This window comes from Eriocheir sinensis, chromosome 37 (assembly GCF_024679095.1).
Source record: "Eriocheir sinensis breed Jianghai 21 chromosome 37, ASM2467909v1, whole genome shotgun sequence".
Classification (NCBI taxonomy): domain Eukaryota; kingdom Metazoa; phylum Arthropoda; class Malacostraca; order Decapoda; family Varunidae; genus Eriocheir; species Eriocheir sinensis.
Genome location: NC_066545.1, coordinates 13063777 through 13083109, shown reverse-complemented (window position 1 = coordinate 13083109; position 19333 = coordinate 13063777). Strand labels below are relative to the sequence as shown.

Below are 19333 nucleotides of genomic sequence, written 5' to 3'. Positions count from 1 at the left end.
GTGCCGGGCAGGAGGCAAGCCAGTGCTCATGGATGTACTCGCTGCCTCTGTACTCTTGGGTCACAGATGGTGTATGCCGCCCTACCTATGCAGAGTCTTGCCTTGTTCTTTGGCACGTGGACTCGAGGAGCCGCAAGGCATGAGCAAGACAGCCGCTTGCCTTTGCTTGTCAGCATGAAGAGCCCGAGGGATCCAGAGGAAAAGGCTGCATCTGTCGCAGCTGCTCTGTCAGTTATCTCCTGGCAGAAAATAAAACTGCTGCTCATAAGACTTACACGGCTGGATTTGTAAACAGTAAAGGTAACTTAAAAGGGAGATTTGACCTACAGACAAAACAGCAGTCACAGGAGATACATCTGTTAAGCTTGCTACATGCCAGCTGCAGCCTCACACCAGCCCCTTGAAATGCAACACATGACTCAGACCAAGGACACTATTCCCAGATGATGCACTGCGACCCCTCAAAACTTGGCAGTCACTGCATGTATGAGGACAAAAAGTGCCACCTTGAGAGCATTCTGTATTTGCCACAGTAGTGTGGAGAGGGCCTGGCTGCCTCATACCCAGCGCTGTTACACTGAGCGCCAGTGGCAAGAACGTACGAGCCCAGTGTCCAATGGAAGTTTACATATTAGGTATGAAAACTCATTTAATTTAAGTTATGAAAACTTCAAATCTTTTCCTGCACACACAGCCAGAGGAAGTTCTTGACAGTGCACATTGATTCACGAATTGATACTGATATGAAGGATGCCTGGCTAGGACATTCATCTTGGCTATCATACAGCCAGGCAGAATTTATGGAGACGAAAGAAAATTCTTCTGAGTGTTTGGCAACTTCTTGTAAACATAAACAAATTTGGCTCCTAATGGCTAGGCTGTGTGGGAAAGTGTCACTCATCATGGGGCAAACAGACTGCTACAATACCAAAAGAAGGGAGAGACACATGAGCGCCTGTCCGGTTCTTAGATTAGCGAGTAAACATGGCCATAGCGAAATGAGCTTGGCAGCCACTGAATGAGTCAGAGTGTGGGTCGTGGAGGTAAGCATAGGCATTGTACGTCTTTTCCTGGCTTTTATATTATTTTAAAAGTTCAGCAGAAGCGTCATGTGTCAAACAACAACGACATGGGAAAATATGGTTAACCCGTCCACTGCGATTGGCACAGATTTCGCCTTCACTGGTAGCCTGGTAACATATAGTCCCAGGTCTTTCTCTGCCTCTGTGGTGGATAGTGGAGTGTTTCCCATGTGGTATTGGTATGCTGGATATCCCCTCCCAAGGTGCATGACTTTACATTTTTCTTCATTGAATTGTAGCAGCCACTTTTTGTTCCATTCTTGTTGCTTGGTGATGTCTTCTTGTAGGAAATCCTCAGTCAATGGGTTAAGGAAATCTCTGTAGAACCTTACTGAGTCAAGCGCGTAGTCATTTTGTAACTTTCCCCTAACATTTTACACTCCTGATGAAGTAAAACATTGGAACCTCATAACTTCAACATTTTCCAATCCAAATGGTCAGGGCAAGTCTGTCAGCGATTGTATTTTCATGTCTCGCGTGTGAATCTATATGAGGAGAATGCGTGTAAACTTCACATGATGGAGCTGTTGGTATATCATGAGCCTTGTTTGTGTCAGGTGCTGTAACGAACCTTAGTAGTGAACGGATTGGGCTTCAGGAAAACTTAAGATCATTGTTTATGTTTTATTTTGGTTTTGAAGTCACATATACACAGACCTTCCATCAGCATGTTTCTTTTCAGGGGTTTCATTAAAACACGCCCTTGAGCTGACTCCCTCCCTGACACTCACACACTCGCACAAGGACAGTCCCACCAGTCCCAAACCTATAACTCCCATTGAAACAGCACTTCCATTTAGTACCTGTCTTTCATTAAATAGAGTTTACTGTATATATGCACGTGAACCTTTGCTCCATATTATTAAACATTTTGTCGCCCAAGCACACATTTGTCAAGGTTTTTGCAGGAGCTGCGGGCCTTTCCATGGTAGTTTTCTGACCCTGGTGGTAGTTTGCCCCTTCTGTACCATGAACCTAAAGATTCAGTCATTACAAGCAGAGTGTTCTCCTTTATGGCTTTGGAAATAGTTGATGTGAGGGTTGGATGCATCTAACAGTACCTACCTTTATCTTCCCGCAGCGCTGCCAGCCATATTGGTGCCCCGAGGCAGCGGCAGCAGCAGCAGCGGCAGCAGCAGCGTGGGTGGGGGGGGCGGCAGTGGAGGTGGAGGAGTGGGTGGGTCAAGCCCCGGCTCAGAGGAGGACCTTGGCTCCCTGGCTGACTTCACCGCTGACAGTGTGAGTGACTCGACCTCGCTGGACGTGGCCCCGACCCTGGAGCCTCCCCCCACCTTCCCCCCGACCGAGTCCCCTCCACCGGGCTACATGAGTGAGGACGGCGACACCCTGCCGGACATCACCGACTACCCAGGTGAGACACACACACACACACACACACACACATTTATAAATGATATGCCGGAGAAAGTAAATAGTTACATGAGCTTGTTTGCAGACATTGCGAAATTGCTGAGACACATAAGAAATAGTAAAGACTGAAATTCTGCAAGAAGACCTAAATAAGATTTAGGATTGGAGCAAGAAATGGGAGATGGAGTTTAATGTGAAAAAATGTCACATAATGGAAATGGGAAAGAGTGAAGGGAGACCAAAATGGACATATAGAATGGGAGATGTAGAAATCTTAAAAGTTCAAGAAGAGAGAGATCTGGGAGTGATAATACAAGATAATCAACAGTCAGAGTCATGTAAATAGGAGAAAGGTTAAAGGAAATGGACCTACCAACACTGGAACAAAAAAGAGAAAGGGAAGACCTAATGCTAACTTACAAATTGTGGAATAAAATGGAAGAAGTAGATAACGAGGAGTTGCTACTAAGAGAAGTAAGAAACACCAGCAACACACGAGGACTCAGTAAAAAATTGAGAAAAGGAAGACGCTTGAGAGACAAAAAAAATATAGCTTCCCACAAAGAAATATAGAGGTTTGGAACAGACTAAGTGAGGATGTAGTATCGGCAAAGAGTGTGCACAACTTTAAGGAAAAACTGGACAAGTATAGATATGGAGACGGTGTAATGCGGCGACTAGGCCTGATAAGGGAGCCTCCCATAACCCACTTGACGAGTGGGGTACCTCTTTGGCTGACTCGGTAAGGAGTGACTTGCCCGTCACGCTGGTCGCGGGTTCAGTCCCAGGCAGCCAGTGAATACCCTCTCCTTGTCTTGATTAATTTCTCGTGTGTTTTGATACATGCAGAAGACGTGTGGGGCCGAAAGAATAGTAGAAAAGAGAAAATCAAATCTTGGGGCATTTCAACGGGATCACGCGAGCATAAGCCCAGGCCCTGTAAAATTACAACTAGGTAAACTAGGTAAAAAACAAATAAATACACACACACACACACACACACACACACACACACACACACACACACACACACACACACACACACACTGCTCCGATAGGTCAATGGTTAAGGCTCCTCGCTGTCAGGCTTCGCGTCCTGGCAGGCAAAGGTTCAAACCCCACTCAGGCCAGGATTTTTCCTCTGACAAGGAGCGGTTACTGTCCCCCTTGAGCAATGGGGATCGGGTGTGTGGTGTGTGAAGGTCCTGGCAGTACCCAGAGATAAACTGTAATGAGCTTGCTCTAATCGGAAGGGTACTTGCTGGCAATGACAAGTTGCTCGTGATCAGGCCATGGTGGTGAATTACACATACACACTGAAAGAGAAAAAGATGACGAGCTGTCAAAATAAGAGTACAAGGGAAGAGTATAAGAAGAAAACAGCAAGGAATGAATATGTGAAGATACCGAGAGAGAAAGAGATGAGATTTGAGAAAGATTTAGTAAATACCACATATAAAGATGAACCTTGATTATTCTAGATGTTTGTAAAAAGTAAAATAAAGCACATAGAAAGTATTATCAGATCGAAGCAGAGGAAGTGACAAATGATAGTACACAAAACTAACAACTTGGGGAGAGGCAAGAGAGAGCTCTGTGTAGCATATGTCTCCCTGAAGATAAGGTCATGGCATTAAACTGAATACCAGATGCTGATAAACATGACAAGACGTACAAGATGTTAAGGAAAATGACAACACAGGTAATCTTGTTGGATGACTTTAATTGTGAGGACGTGGGCTGGGAGGAATGGAATGCAGGATGAAGTAATGACTTTTTTCCTCCTGTGGCACCGGTAGGCACTGTTGGTGGGGCCTGGCGGTTGACCCCAGGGCATCATGGTGCAGGAAAGTGTTTATAGTGGCACCATCTTGCTTGGGTCATGTTGCCCACGAGAGCTCATCTTTGATCATCTTTTAGAGAGAATCTAGAGTTTGGGTTGAAAGATGGTATTCATGACAGCATGTGGGTAGTCTTAGGCCACTCGACAATGACTGAAAAATTGCCAGGTTGCTTGAGGTGGTGGGCGGGACGTGAACCTAACGCTAACCACTCAGCCACTGCCCCCCCCCGATGAAGTAATATGATGTGGAATATACTAGTAATTAACAGTGTAATGATCCAGTGCATCATAGAAGAAAATAGTGTTGGAGGTACAGACATCACAGCAAGGCAAACTTCACTGAATCTTTGAAATGTCTGTGTCCCATAGGAAAGAGTGACCATGTAGTGACTTGAGTTGCACAAAAGAAGTGATTGTGACACCAAGAAATGGGACATGAAAGCAGGGGATGTGGTGGCAGAGTGGTCAGTGCATGGATGCTGTGACCTGAGGGCCATGCTTCAAGTCCCACCCTAACCAGCTGTTGGCAATATGAATGCACTCAACTGTGGAATTGCCTGGACAGGGGGAATGTCCAGTCCAAAAGATTAAATGAATGTAAAACCTAATTTGTCCAATCAAGACACAAATGGGACCCAATTAGTGCAGCTCATTTTTTGTACATTACAACCAGGACACACACACACACACACACGCACACGCACACATAGATCTCTAAGAAATAGAAAATATTTATTGTTTGTAAAAAGTGCATACACACACACACACACACACACACACACACACACACACACACACACTGTACTGTCTGTCTGGTTGCAAAGGAGCATTTTTATTTGTGTTAGCATGGAGTGGGAGGAGGAGGAGGAGGAGGAGGAGTGGTGCTTTGTCATGGAAGCTCATTTCCCTCTTTTTTTCCGTCTTCCAGGTATGTGCTCATGACTGTCCACTTCTGAGGGAGGCCTGAGGTAAGGCAGGGTGTGTGGGGACAGGGGATGGGGTGTGGTGGAGGGGAGGGGAGGGTGTATCCTAAAGGGAGGGGGGGTGCTGGGTGTTTTATTAAAAGAGAAAGAAGTGATTGAAATTGCACATACCTGGTAAGTTTGGAGTGTGCAAGGGCAGGAGGGAGGGAGGAAGGGAGGGTGAGTCCTGTGGAGTTAGTGCACACATAGTTTTATTGGAGGAGAAAGAAGTGATTGAAATTACACACTGTTCGTACGCTGATATTTTTTGTTGGTTGAATGTTGCTCTGGATTGGGTGGAAATGGGAGAAGTGGGGAGAGCCTTACGAGGGAGGTGCATAGTGTGAATTTTTATTGTAGTAGAAGAAAGTGATTACTATTCTTTATACTTTGGTTTGCCGATGTATATTTTGTCATTTGAGTGTTGTTTTTGCATTAGACGGACACACACACGCTGGTAGTTATCCCTCCCCTCTTCAGATTCTCAAAAACACCGAGATGGAGGAAGGGTTTGGTACATTGTTTCACTACTGATAATTATGCTGTGTGTGGCTGTGCATTTATTTAGGTGTGTGCAGAGAGGTTTTTTTTTATGTGATGTTGGTTGTGATGAATAAAAAGACACTAATACATGGCTGTGAAAGATGGACATGTACGGGATTTTGTTATTTGTGGTTCAGAGTATGTTGGTCAGTCCTTATGAGTCATGCTGCTATTTAGTACTCAGATCAAGGACAGAACTATTACCCTGAAACAAAACAAAAACAAAAGAAATCGCAGTTCAATTAGAGTATGTTGGCCAGTCCTTATGATTCATGCTGTTATTTAGTAGTACTCAGATGAAGGACAGAACTATTACCCTGAAACAAAACAAAAACAAAAGAAATCGCAGTTCAATTAGAGTATGTTGGCCAGTCCTTATGATTCATGCTGTTTAGTACTCAGATCAAGGGTAGAACTATTGCTATGAAACAAAACAAAAACAAAAGAAATCACAGTTCAATTAGAGTATGTTGGCCAGTCCTTATGAGTCATGCTGCTATTTAGTACTCAGATCAAGGACAGAACAGATCACGGGTAGAACTATTGCTCTGAAACAAAACAAAAACAAAAGATATCACAGTTCAATTAGAGTATGTTGGCCAGTCCTTATGATTCATGCTGTTTAGTACTCAGATCAAGGGTAGAACTATTACCCTGAAACAAAACAAAAACAAAAGAAATCACAGTTCAATTAGAGTATGTTGGCCAGTCCTTATGATTCATGCTGTTTAGTACTCAGATCAAGGGTAGAACTATTACTCTGAAACAAAACAAAAACAAAAGAAATCACAGTTCAATTAGAGTATGTTGGCCAGTCCTTATGATTCATGCTGTTTAGTACTCAGATCAAGGGTAGAACTATTACTCTGAAACAAAAAAAAACAAAAGAAATCACAGTTCAATTAGAGTATGTTGGCCAGTCCTTATGATTCATGCTGTTTAGTACTCAGATCATGGGTAGAACTATTACCCTGAAACAAAACAAAAACAAAAGAAATCACAGTTCAATTAGAGTATGTTGGCCAGTCCTTATGATTCATGCTGTTTAGTACTCAGATCATGGGTAGAACTATTACTCTGAAACAAAACAAAAACAAAAGAAATCACAGTTCAATTAGAGTATGTTGGCCAGTCCTTATGATTCATGCTGTTTAGTACTCAGATCAAGGGTAGAACTATTGCTCTGAAACAAAAAAACAAACAAAAAAAAATCATAGTTCAATCAGAGATGAAACTGAAAATAAAAAGTAGTTTAGTCATTATACTTACAATGTTGTGGCTCAGTTTATAGTATTTTATTTATTTACTTTATTTATTTATTCCTAATTTGAGTAGTACTTGGAATCATGTATACAAATTGGAAAAACCTACCCCACACCCTCCCCCTCTCCACCCCATCCCCTCGTAGTATCCCCAAAATGACTCGCCTATCCTATCTTTATTTATTCCTGATTTGAGTAGTAATTGGAATCATGTATACAAATTGGAAAAACCTACCCCACATCCTCTCCCTCTCCACCCCATCCCCTCGTAGCATACCCAAAATGACTCACCTATCCTATCTTTATTTATTCCTGATTTGAGTAGTAATTGGAATCATGCATACAAATTGGAAAACCTACCCCACATCCTCTCCCTCTCCACCCCATCCCCTCATAGTATCCCCAAAATGACTCACCTTTCCTACAGCCCCCTCTCTCAACCCCCTCTCCCATGGCAGCCTAAAAAACACATCCTCCTCCACTCAATACCCAGCCAACCCTCCCTCCCTGGGTCGTTGCGGTAGGCTCGGAAAATGTAATAAGTGAGTGGAATGCCGAGGGGCCGCTGCTTGCTTGACCAGGATGTGTGCAGTGTCCTTTGCCCCAGCCGGATGTGTGGGGAGTATCCTTCCTTTCGAGCCTCCTGTTTGGTGACTTGCTATCTATAGCCGTGACGCCCTCCTCCTCTTTCTTCTTTCCGGGAACTGTTTTTGGTGAGGGGTTGGGGGGTTGGGTGAAGTGTCGTGTCGTTTTTTTACTGTTTTAGGTTGTCTTCTCTCAAATCTCTGTCTCTCTTCACTCTTTACCTTTTTTCTCTCTCTCTATCTCTCTATTTCTCTTTTATCATGGTTTTATTTTTACTGTTTTAGATGTTGGCTTTTGAGATTAGTTGCCCCACTCTCCCTTCCTCCCCCTTTCTACATCCCTGTCTCTCGTTCCAATGTCTGTATCTCTCACCATGCTCTCTTTTACCTTTCTATCTCTCTTCATGCTCTCTGTATTGTTTTTTATCATGGTTTTATTTTTAACTGGTTTTATATAGTTTTATAAGAGAGATTAGTTGCCCCACTCTCCCTTCCTCCCCCTTTCTACATCCCTGTCTCTTGTTCCAATGTCTGTATCTCTCGCCATGCTTTCTTTTACCTTTCCATCTTTCTTCGTGCGCTCTCTGTACTGTTGTTTTTTATCATGGTTTTAATTTTAACTGGTTTTATATAGTTTTATTAGATAATTAATTTGTATTAGATTCAGCGCCAAATGACCCCGTAGTTGTGGCGCCAAGAAAGAACACCCCAATAATCATCATCATCTTCATGCTCTTATAGCTAATTGGAACTGTTCTCCAATGTTCAAATTCCTCTGCTCTTCCCCCCTCTCCTCCTAAGACCCCTAATAAATTCTAATGCCTGATCTACTTTCTCTAGGATATTGCCAAAGAATCTACTGACATATGGTACACCTTTCCACCTCTTTATCTTTCTCTCAATATCCTACTCTCTCTAGGATATTGCCAAAGAAACTATTGACATGTGTTACACCTTTCCCCCTCTCTAGCTTTCTCTCTCCATTCTCTTATAACTAGATAAAACTCAAATGTTCAAACTTCTCTGTTCTTCCCCTCTCTTTTCCAGTGACCCCCTAACAGGTACTTATTATCAACCTACTTTCTCTCAAGATATTACCCCCAAAAATTACTGCAGCATTTTTTTCTCATTTGCTTCTTTCAGTATTCTCCCTACTTGTTCTCAACCTACTTTCTCTAAGATATTGCCCAAAAAATTACTGTAGCATTTTTTGTCTCATTTCCTTCTTTCAATATTCTCCCTACTTGTTCTCAACCTACTTTCTCTAAGATATTACCCCAAAAATTACTGTAGCTTTTATTTCTCATTTCCTTCTTTCAATATCTCCCTACTTATTATCAACCTACTTTCTCTAAGATATTGCCCAAAAAAATTACTGTAGCATATTTGTCTCATTTCTTTCTTTCAATATCTCCCTATTTATTATCAGCCTACTTTCTCTTAAGATATTACCCCCAAAATTACTGTAGCTTTTATTTCTCACTTCCTTCTTTCAATATCTCCCTACTTATTATCAACCTACTTTCTCTTAAGATATTTCCAAAAAAAGTACTGCAGCATTTTTTCTCATTTCCTCCTTTCAACATTCTCCAAGTTTTCCCTCCCATCCAACGTTGCCAGATTGTCGTCCTCAGCCTCTTATTTTTGCCGATTTCCGACCCCAAAACTGCCTCCTCGACCCCAATAACTGCCTTCATATATAGTTACCGTTAAAATGGTTAATTATTAGTGATTTTTGGCAATTGCTATGGCTCAGAAACCGGTAAGTACGAGGCTCTGAGTACGTTAATCTGGCAACGTTGCTCCCATCAAACAGCTTGTAAACTCACCCACTGCCTTTTGCAACTCACTCTCACTTTCGGCCGAGAGGACAGTAGTGTCATCTGCAAACACACACACACAAGCACACACACCTCGCTCGTCTGCTCCACACCATTCATGATTAGCTCTGCCCCACTAGCCCACACTCTCACACACTCTCACACACCTGTCCATGTATACCAAGTAGCTGAGGTGGCATCACACACACCGCACACACACGCACACATACCTACGCACACCTGTCTCACTCTTGCTTTTCACAGTGTCCTTCCATACGTATGTTGAAGACTTATGGTAGAAAGATTTGGTTTAATTCTTACATTTGTTTAGTCATTGATAGGTTTTCTTTGTTGAATCGCCATATTTCAGACCTATTTTTATTTGAACTGTTTATATTCATTTGTTTATTGTCATTTACTTATTTGCTTTGTTATGCCATAGATATTTATAGGAGGATCATATTTCAGAACTTTTATTTATCTATTTTTTTATTTTCTTTATTAACTTCTTTACTACTTATTTTTCCCTTAACGTGTAGCAGCAACAGACGGCCAAATTTTTGTCATGATATAAACCCCCCAAAATAGATGATGCATAAACTGATCACAAATGCGTTGATATAAATTATGCAGTGGTTTGCATGAGTGATGATTTTTTCTCATTTTTCTCGCTTAGAGGGACATTTAGGAAACATGATCCCCTCCCTCTCCCTCTAAAAGAATAATAACCATAACATTCCCAAAAGCTCCTCTGTCCACCTTGTCACATCCTTTTCAAAATCAAATCCACACACACACACACACACACACACACACACACACACACACACACACACACACACACACACACACACACCTTCCTTCCTCACGTTTTATTCCAAGACACCTTCCATCCGTGTTGACCCAAAGCAGAAGAAAAAAAAAGAGAAAAGTTTTGCATATGGGATGGGCTTGAAGGCTTGTAGGCAAATGTTGTCTTTGGTGATAGTTCAAGGTCTTGTTGGCCCAGGTGGTGGTGGTGGTGGTGGTGCCTCCTGCCTGCCTCTACCCTCCCTGCTCTTAACACTGGCATGCCTTCAGAAATAGTTGCTTTAGGATGGTCAGGGAGGGCTGTCAGGGTCAGTCAGGACAGGGAAATGAACTACACACATTCTCTTGAAGTTTAGTGGTGTCATGAGGTGTTTTTTATTGGTGGTGGTACCCCCTGCCTGTCTCTACCCTCCCTGCTCTTAACACTGGCATGCCTTCAGAAATAGTTGCTTTAGGATGGTCAGGGAGGGCTGTCAGGGTCATTCAGGACAGGGAAATAAACTACACACATTCTTTAGTGGTGTCTCAAGGTGTTTTTTTTAGTCCTGTTTGAAGAAATGAAACTTTTTAAATCACTTTGCTTTAGGGTGGTCAAGGAGAGCTGTCAGGGTCATTCAGGACAGGGAAATGAACTACACATCCTCTTGGAGCATGATAGTGTCTTAGGGTGTGTTTTTTCTAGTCCTGTTTGAAGAGATGAAACGTTTTAAATCACTTTGCTTTAGGGTGGTCAAGGAGGGCTGGCAGGGTCATTCAGGACAGGGAAACGAACTACACACATTCTCTGAGCATAGTTGTGTCTCAGGATGTTTTTTCTGCAGTCATATTTGAAGAGATGAAATGTTTTAAGTCATATTGCTTTAGGGTGGTCAAGGAGGGCTGGCAGGGTCATTCAGGACAGGGAAATGAACTACACACATTCTCTGAGCATAGTTGTGTCTCAGGATGTTTTTTCTGCAGTCATATTTGAAGAGATGAAATGTTTTAAGTCATATTGCTTCAGGGTGGTCAAGGAGGGCTGGCAGGGTCATTCAGGACAGGGAAATGAACTACACACATTCTCTGAGCATGGTTGTGTCAGGGTGTTTTTTCTGCAGTCATATTTGAAGAGATGAAATGTTTGAAGTCATATTGCTTAGGAGGGCTGGCAGGGTCATTCAGGACAGGGAAATGAACTACACACATTCTCTGAGCATGGTTGTGTCAGGGTGTTTTTTCTGCAGTCATATTTGAAGAGATGAAATGTTTTAAGTCATATTGCTTCAGGGAGATCTGCCAGGGCTGTTCAGTTGAAAGTGTGGACAGGGAACAACAATGCACATTCTCAGAGCATAGTAATGTGTCAGGATGTGTTTTTCTGCTGTTGTGTTTGAGGAGATGAAGTGTTTTAAATTATTTTGCTTCAGGATCGTCAGGGAGAGCTGGCAGGGTCGTTCAGTGAAAAGTGAGGACAGGGAAATGAACACCAGTAGTAGCATGGTAGTGTGAAGGGATGTTATTTACCGTCATATTTGAAGAGAGGAAGCATTTTAACCCGTCCGCTGCGATTGGCACGGATTTGACTTTCACTGGTAGCCTGATAACATATAGTCCCAGGTCTTTCTCTGCCTTTGTGGTGGATAGTGGAGTGTTTCCCATGTGGTATTGGTATGCTGGATATCCCCTCCCAAGTTGCAGGACTTTACATTTTTCTTCACTGAATTGTAGCAGTCACTTTTTGTTCCATTCCTGTAGCTTGGTGATGTCTTCTTGTAGGAAATCCACAGTCAAGGGGTTAAGTCACTCTGCCATGTGGATCAAAGAAGTACATGCCTCGTTCTTGACATGATAGAAGGAGAAACTTGGAGATGAAAGCGAGGAATGTGAAGAGAACAAACGATTTAATTTTCTACTTTACCACTTGAAGCAAAGGAACTGTATGCCTCGTTCTGGACATGATAGAAGGAGAAACTTAGAGATGAAAGCGAGGAATATGAAGAGAAGAAACAATTTAATTTTCTACTTTACCACTTGAAGCAAAGGAACTGTATGCCTTGTTCTAGACATGATAGAAGGAGAAACTTAGAGATGAAAGCGAGGAATATGAAGAGAAGAAACAATTTAATTTTCTACTTTACCACTTGAAGCAAAGGAACTGTATGCCTTGTTCTAGACATGATAGAAGGAGAAACTTGAAGAGATGAAAGGGAGGAATTTGAAAAGAAGGAACGATGCAATTTTGTCACTTAACCACTTGAAGCAAAGGAACTGTATGGCACGCTCTAGGCATTATAAAGGGAGAAACTTGAAGAGATGAAAGGGGGGAATTTGAAGAGAAGGAACGATGCAATTTTGTCACTTAACCACTTGAAGCAAAGGAACTGTATGGCACGCTCTAGGCATTATAAAGGGAGAAACTTGAAGAGATGAAAGGGAGGAATTTGAAGAGAAGGAACGATGCAATTTTGTCACTTAACCACTTGAAGCAAAGGAACTGTATGGCACGCTCTAGGCATTATAAAGGGAGAAACTTGAAGAGATGAAAAGGGATGAATTTGAAGAGAAGGAACGATCAATTTTGCAACTTTACAACTTGAAGCAAAAGAACTGTAGTATGCCTCCTGAACACACTGTAGGGAGGGATTGGCAAGTCTCCTGTATTATCTCACTAAATATGGGTGTAGATAACTCAAGTCTCGCCACCTTTTATCTCTCCTACTTCCTTCCAATTTCATCCAACTTTATCCTACCCTATCCCCTCCTTTCCAACATTCATCCATCCCATCAAGCCAACCCAAGCCAAGCCGTTTTAGTCATTGGAAAAGCTCTCATTAAACACATCAGGTTGTACAGTATGACGTGGTATTTGGGACTTCCGCCTTTCTCATACAGTGGGATTCATAGGTTCACTTTGAGGTCGTAAAAGAAAAGGTTGTAACTGGGTGTCGAGGTGTTTATAAAGTCTACGCTCCCGCACATCCATATTTCACGTGTTTTCCTCCTCCTCCTCCTCTTCTTCGTCTTCTTCTTCTTCTTCTTCTCCTCCTCCTCTTCCGTTTTTTTCCCTCACACATTTCACAATCCAGTAATTTACCACCCAGGTTTAGTTTCCCATCTCTCTCTCTCTCTCTCTCTCTCTCTCTCTCTCTCTCTCTCTCTCTCTCTCTCTCTCTCTCTCTCTCTCTGTATCTATCTATCTATCTGTCTATCCATCCCTTACCCGTGCAGTCAATAGGATAAAAATGGAAAGAATAGTTCAGGATAGAGAAGAAGAAGAAGAAGAAGAAGAAGAAGATCAGTAACAAGGAAGAAGAGGAAGATGGAGTGGAGGAAAGGAAGGAAGGGGAGGAGGTTCATCTTTCATAAGCGGAGTGGAGGAGGGAAGGGGAAGGGGGAAGGAGGCGAGGAGAGGGAGTACGGATACGTGGGTCGGGGGTGATGGGGAGAGGAGCGGGGAGGGAGAGGAGGAAGGGGGGGGGTTAAGGTCATGCCTCGTAACATCAAGTGGCCATAAGGCATTTACTGGGTGACCACTGATGAGAAATAGTGCTCCCTCACGTTACTTAAATGACCGCTAGTGTGTGTGTGTGTGTGTGTGTGTGTGTGTGTGTAGGTAGGTGTATATGTGTGTGTGTGTGTGTGTGGGTGTGTGTGTGTGTGTGTGTGTGTGTGTGTGTGTGGTATATGTGTGTGTGTGCGTGTGGGGGGGGGGGCTAGGCAGGTAAATATCAGGTAATTGGGTGATTTACAGGTGACAGGTAACCCCATATACACACACCTGAGATGCTTAGGAATTGGTGTAAAAGGTGGTGATTTGGGATTATTTATTATTATTATTATTATTGTTGTTGTTAATGGGCATTCTCTTCCTCTTTTTTTTTCTTCTTCCTCTCCATCTCTCTCACACACACACACACACACACACACACACACACACACACACACACGTTGTTAGGAGTTCCGGGTGCAAGTTTTAGACCAGTTAGTTGCCTGGCCACCCGCACCATCAATTACACCCTTCCTCCACCACCCTCGCCTCCACCCCTACATCCACCCCCTCCACACACACACACACACACACACACACACACACACACACACCATCAATTACAATATCCCTCCACCACCCTCACATCCTCCCCTTCCACCTACACCAATTACATACTCCCTCCCCCTCCCCCTCCATTCCCCTCCTCCACACCAGACACACATAAAAGGATATTCGCAACATTTTCTCCAGCATTTTCTTTATCCTTAATTATATATACCTCCCCCTCTCTTTCTCCATCCCTCCCTCCTCATGGCCGGTAAAGGGAAGGCACGAGAGTGTCCCTGAACCATCGATAATGTCAGTGCATGCAACAGTTGAGGGCTCACGAGAAGCTCCACGCGGTGACTGATGATGCCGGAGTGACGGGAGGACGGGGTGGGGGGAAGGGGGGAAGGGATGCTGGTGCTGGGGGGGCGTGGAATAGGAAGGGAGGGAGGGATGCTGGTGCTGGGTTGAGGTGGAATAGGGAGGGAATGGGGTGGAGGGGAGGGAGGGAGGGATGCTGGTGCTGGGTTGAGGTGGAATAGGGAGGGAATGGGGTGGAGGGGAGGGAGGGAGGGATGCTGGTGCTGGGGTGAGGTGGAGTGGGAAGGGAGGGAATGGGGGAGTGAGGGAGGGATGCTGGGGGGGTGAGGTGAAGTGGGAAGGGAGGGAATGGGGTGGAGGGGAGGGGTGGAATGATATGTAGGAAAGCATGAGGAGTGGAATGAGATGCAGGGAAGCTGATGGATTGCGATAGGGAGGGAGAGAGGGAGGGATGGTGGTGGTGTGGAAGAGGGAGGGAGAAGGAAAGATGGTGCAGTGGAAAAGGAAGAGATGGAAATATATGTAGGAAAGTGGATGAGGTGGAATGGGATGTAAGAGAACGAGTGTGGAGGAAGGGGAAGGGAGTGGAATGACAGGTGATGGTGGTGAGGGAAAGTGAAATGGGAAGGGCGTAAAGCGAGTGGCGGGAAACAGAAAGTGATGGAAAAGATATATAGAAAAGCGAGTCTGGTGGAAGAGGAAAGGAATATAACGAGATGCGATTAAGAAAAGGGCGATGGTGGTGAGTCAGAGTGAAATGGGAAGGGCGGAGAGCGAGTGGCAGGAAAAAGAAAGTGATGGAAAAGATATATAGAAAAGCGAGTCTGGTGGAAGAGGAAAGGAATGGAATGAGATGCGATTAAGAAAAGGGCGATGGTGGTGAGGGAAAGTGATATGGGAAGGGCGTAGAGCGAGCGGCGGGAAACAGAAAGTGACGGAAAAGATATATAGAAAAGCGAGTCCGGTGGAAGAGGAAAGGATTGGAACGATATTTTTTTTTTTTTTTTTTTTTTTTTTTTTTTTTTTTACGACAAAGGAGACAGCTCAAAGGAACGAAAAAAGGAAACAATATTATAAAAAGGCCCGCTTCTCGCTGCTCCTACAAAAAAGAATCAAAGGAGGTGGCCGAAAAGAGAGGTCAGTTTCGGGAGGAGCTAAGGCGATGGTGGTGAGGGAAAGTGATATGGGAAGGGCGGAGAGCGAGTGGCGGGAAAAAGAAAGGGATGGGAAAGATATATAGGAAAGCGGATGTTGATGAACGCGCGGATACTCTTGGGGTGGAAGAGGAAGGGAGGGAGTAGTGGGAGGCGAGGTGGAATGAGACGGGTGCAGGAAGACAAAGTGGAACGGGGAAAGCTTCTGTTGTGGAATGGGAAGGAATTGTAAGGGGACGAAGGACAGCTGATTGGGTGGAGTGGCATGGGACTAGGTGAAGGGAAGTGGTGGATAGGATAGATTGAACAGGGTAAGGCAAATGGTCGTGGGATAGAGAGAGAGAGAGAGAGAGAGAGAGAGAGAGAGAGAGAGAGAGAGAGAGAGAGATAACTTCACATACGAACACAACACGAAAACCTTAGAATCGAACCCTATAAGGACAAAAACCGATATCTCCCCCCCCCCTCCCCTCTCCCCCTTCCCCTCCCCCCCCCTTAATGAAACAACCCGGCGCCACTAAGATAAGATCCGCATCCCCAAGCGAAAAAAAAAAAAGAAGGAAAAAAAATAAGAAAACAAAATAACAACGTAAAAAAAAAAAAAACGATCGCGCCAAGACCATTCGATACCATGTTTACGCTCCGATCCTCCTCCATTAGACCGATAAAGTGTGCCAGTGTATCGGCGCGCCCCCAAACTGTATCGGCAGAGATCATAGCTCGGGCTTCGTCGTTATGTTCGTAGATGACGGTGGGGGACTCGGGCGAACAGACAAGACAGGTATATATAGAGGAATGGAACATACACACACACACACACACACACACGCACGTGGATGCACTCACATTCACATTCGCACACCTTGACCATAGAAGGAGATGAGGTTATTATTATGAGAGGGACACAATTTCTCTCTCTCTCTCTCTCTCTCTCTCTCTCTCTCTCTCTCTCTCTCTCTCTCTCTCTCTGTTTTGTCTGTCTACCTGTTTTTTTTCTGTCTGTTTAGGAAAGAGGAGGAAACGGGAAGGGACAATTTTCTCTTCACATCTGTTCAAGGGAGGAAGGAACAATACTTGGTCTCCCTCCCTACCTGTACCTGTGTATGGAGCAGGAGAGAGAGAGAGAGAGAGAGAGAGAGAGAGAGAGAGAGAGAGAGAGAGAGAGAGAGAGAGAGAGAGAGAGAGAAAATTTGCTGCCAGATTTATTAACAATGGTTGGCTTAAGTACACTATGGAAAACTAAAGTAAATATTGGCGATAATTGAGAGAGAGAGAGAGAGAGAGAGAGAGAGAGAGAGAGAGAGAGAGAGAGAGAGAGAGAGAGAGAGAGAGAGAGAGAGAATTTGCTTCCAGATGTATTAACAATGGTTGGCCTAAGTACACTATGGAAAACTAAAGTAAATATTGGCGATAATTTTGAGAGAGAGAGAGAGAGAGAGAGAGAGAGAGAGAGAGAGAGAGAGAGAGAGAGAGAGAGAGAGAAAATTTGCTTCCAGATGTATTAACAATGGTTGGCCTAAGTACACTATGGAAAACTAAAGTAAATATTAGCGATAATTTTGAATATTTCCATAAACATCTCGGCATTATCCCACGCTCTTGCTGAGACGATAACAAATACCCCAACAAGATATTCCAAATTTTCTATCAGTGCTCGACCCCGCCCCTGGAAATCACTTTAGGGCCTATTACACGGGGCAAATTTTCCGTGGATCTTCAGTCAAACCACGATTTCCGCTGGCGTGGTTCTCCTATTTCCGTGGTTTTCTGACGTGTCCGCGGTCTTCCAAAGCTACGGTACATTTCACCGAAGGACGACGCTTTTAATCACCATCATCATCAGCAGCAATAACAAGAAACAAATGAGAACCACGCTAGCGGGAATCGTGGTTTGACTGAAGATCCCCGGAAAATTTGCCCAGTGTAATAGCCCCTTAACGCGTCCCCCAGTTTAAGTACCATCTGATTGTCGAGAGAGGGACGAGGAGGAAACAGAAAAAATATGAGCGTGTGTCTTGCTGTAACGGGCTGAGGGCTCGCAAGTTTCTCTACACACCTGCCGTAGGAAAAAAACAAATTTGTCTCCCTGCCCTTTACCTGCCCTTTACCTGTGTTGAGAGAGGGAAAAGGAGGAAACTCGGTAAAATATTGAATGTGTGTCTTGTGGTAACAGATTGAAGGGGACACAGATTCCTCTCTACACCTGTCCAAGAGAGGAACTAATAATGATTTTGTCTCCTCAACTTCTCCTGCCGTTTACCTGTTTAGAGAGGGGGAAAAGGAGGAAACTCGATAAAATATTGAATGTGTGTCTTGTGGTAACAGATTGAAGAGGACACAGATTCCTCTCTACACCTGTCCAAGAGAGGAACTAATAATGATTTTGTCTCCTTAACTTCTCCTGCCGTTTACCTGTTTAGAGAGAGGGAAAAGGAGGAAACTCGGTAAAATATTGAATGTGTGTCTTGTGGTAACAGATTGAAGGGGACACAGATTCCTCTCTACACCTGTCCAAGAGAGGAATTGATAATGATTTTGTCTCCTTAACTTCACCTGCCGTTTACCTGTTTAGAGAGGGAAAAGAAGGAAACTCGGTAAAATATTGAATGTGTGTCTTGTGGTAACAGATTGAAGGGGACACAGATTCCTCTCTACACCTGTCCAAGAGAGGAACTAATAGTGCTTTTGCCTACTTAACTTCACCTGCCGTTTACATGTTTAGAGAGAGGGAAAAGGAGGAAAAACTCGGTAAAAATATTCGTGAGTCTTGTGGTAACAGATTGAAAGGGGACACAAATTTCCATCTACACCTGTTCAAGAGAGACAGTAATAATATTTTTTTCCTACTTACCTTTACCTGTGTCTGGGGAAAAGAAAAAAGAGAAAACACGGTAAAAATATTCGTGTTTTTTTGTGGTAATAGATTAAGGGACCATTAATTTCTCTCCATCTGTTCAAGGGAGTAAATAATAGTGATTTGGCTACTTACCTCTACCTGGCTGTTTACCTGTGTAGAGAGAGGGAAAAGGAGGAAACTCGGTACAAATATTCCTGTGCGTCGTGCGGAAACCGATTAAGGGTGACGCAGATTTTTCCATCTCCATCTGTTCATTTGAGGAAGGGATAAGATTTAGCTCACTTGCCCTCTACCTGTATGGAGAGAAAGAGAAAGGAGAAAAACTGTGTAAAATATATAAACCTGCGCGTCTTCGTTGATGCGGTTTTGAAGGGGAGACAATTAATTTCTAGTGAAGAAAATGACGGCCCTTATAACCTCCCTAACTTGCTATTTATGTGATTAGAGGGGAGAGGAAGACGACTTTGGAGAACGTAACTTTTGTGCGGGCGTGTGTCTAGTCCGATTCAAAGAAGAAGGGGAGGAGGGAGAAGGGCTCAAGGGAGAGGGGCTTAAGGAGGGGGTGTTGAGGGCAAGACAGTGTTCCCCCGTGATGAAGACTATTACCTGCACCACCTGCCGGAGAAATTATAGGTTGGCCGGACTTGACTTTACTTTTTCCCTGTATAGAGAGGAGAGAGAAGCTTTGTGAGGCAGATAATGCGGAGTG

At 43.8% G+C, this 19333-nt stretch overlaps 1 protein-coding gene across 2 annotated transcripts in view; it reads left to right on the top strand.

Annotated features, from left to right (window-relative positions):
* The window catches only part of LOC127008278 (mothers against decapentaplegic homolog 3-like), an 86376-nt gene that overhangs the window by 9750 nt on the left and 57293 nt on the right, over positions 1-19333 (top strand). For both annotated transcript variants that reach the window (XM_050880078.1, XM_050880079.1), the window contains exon 3: positions 2164-2454. In XM_050880078.1, coding sequence (XP_050736035.1) covers positions 2164-2454 — 291 coding nt within the window. The remainder of the gene's footprint in view (positions 1-2163; positions 2455-19333) is intronic.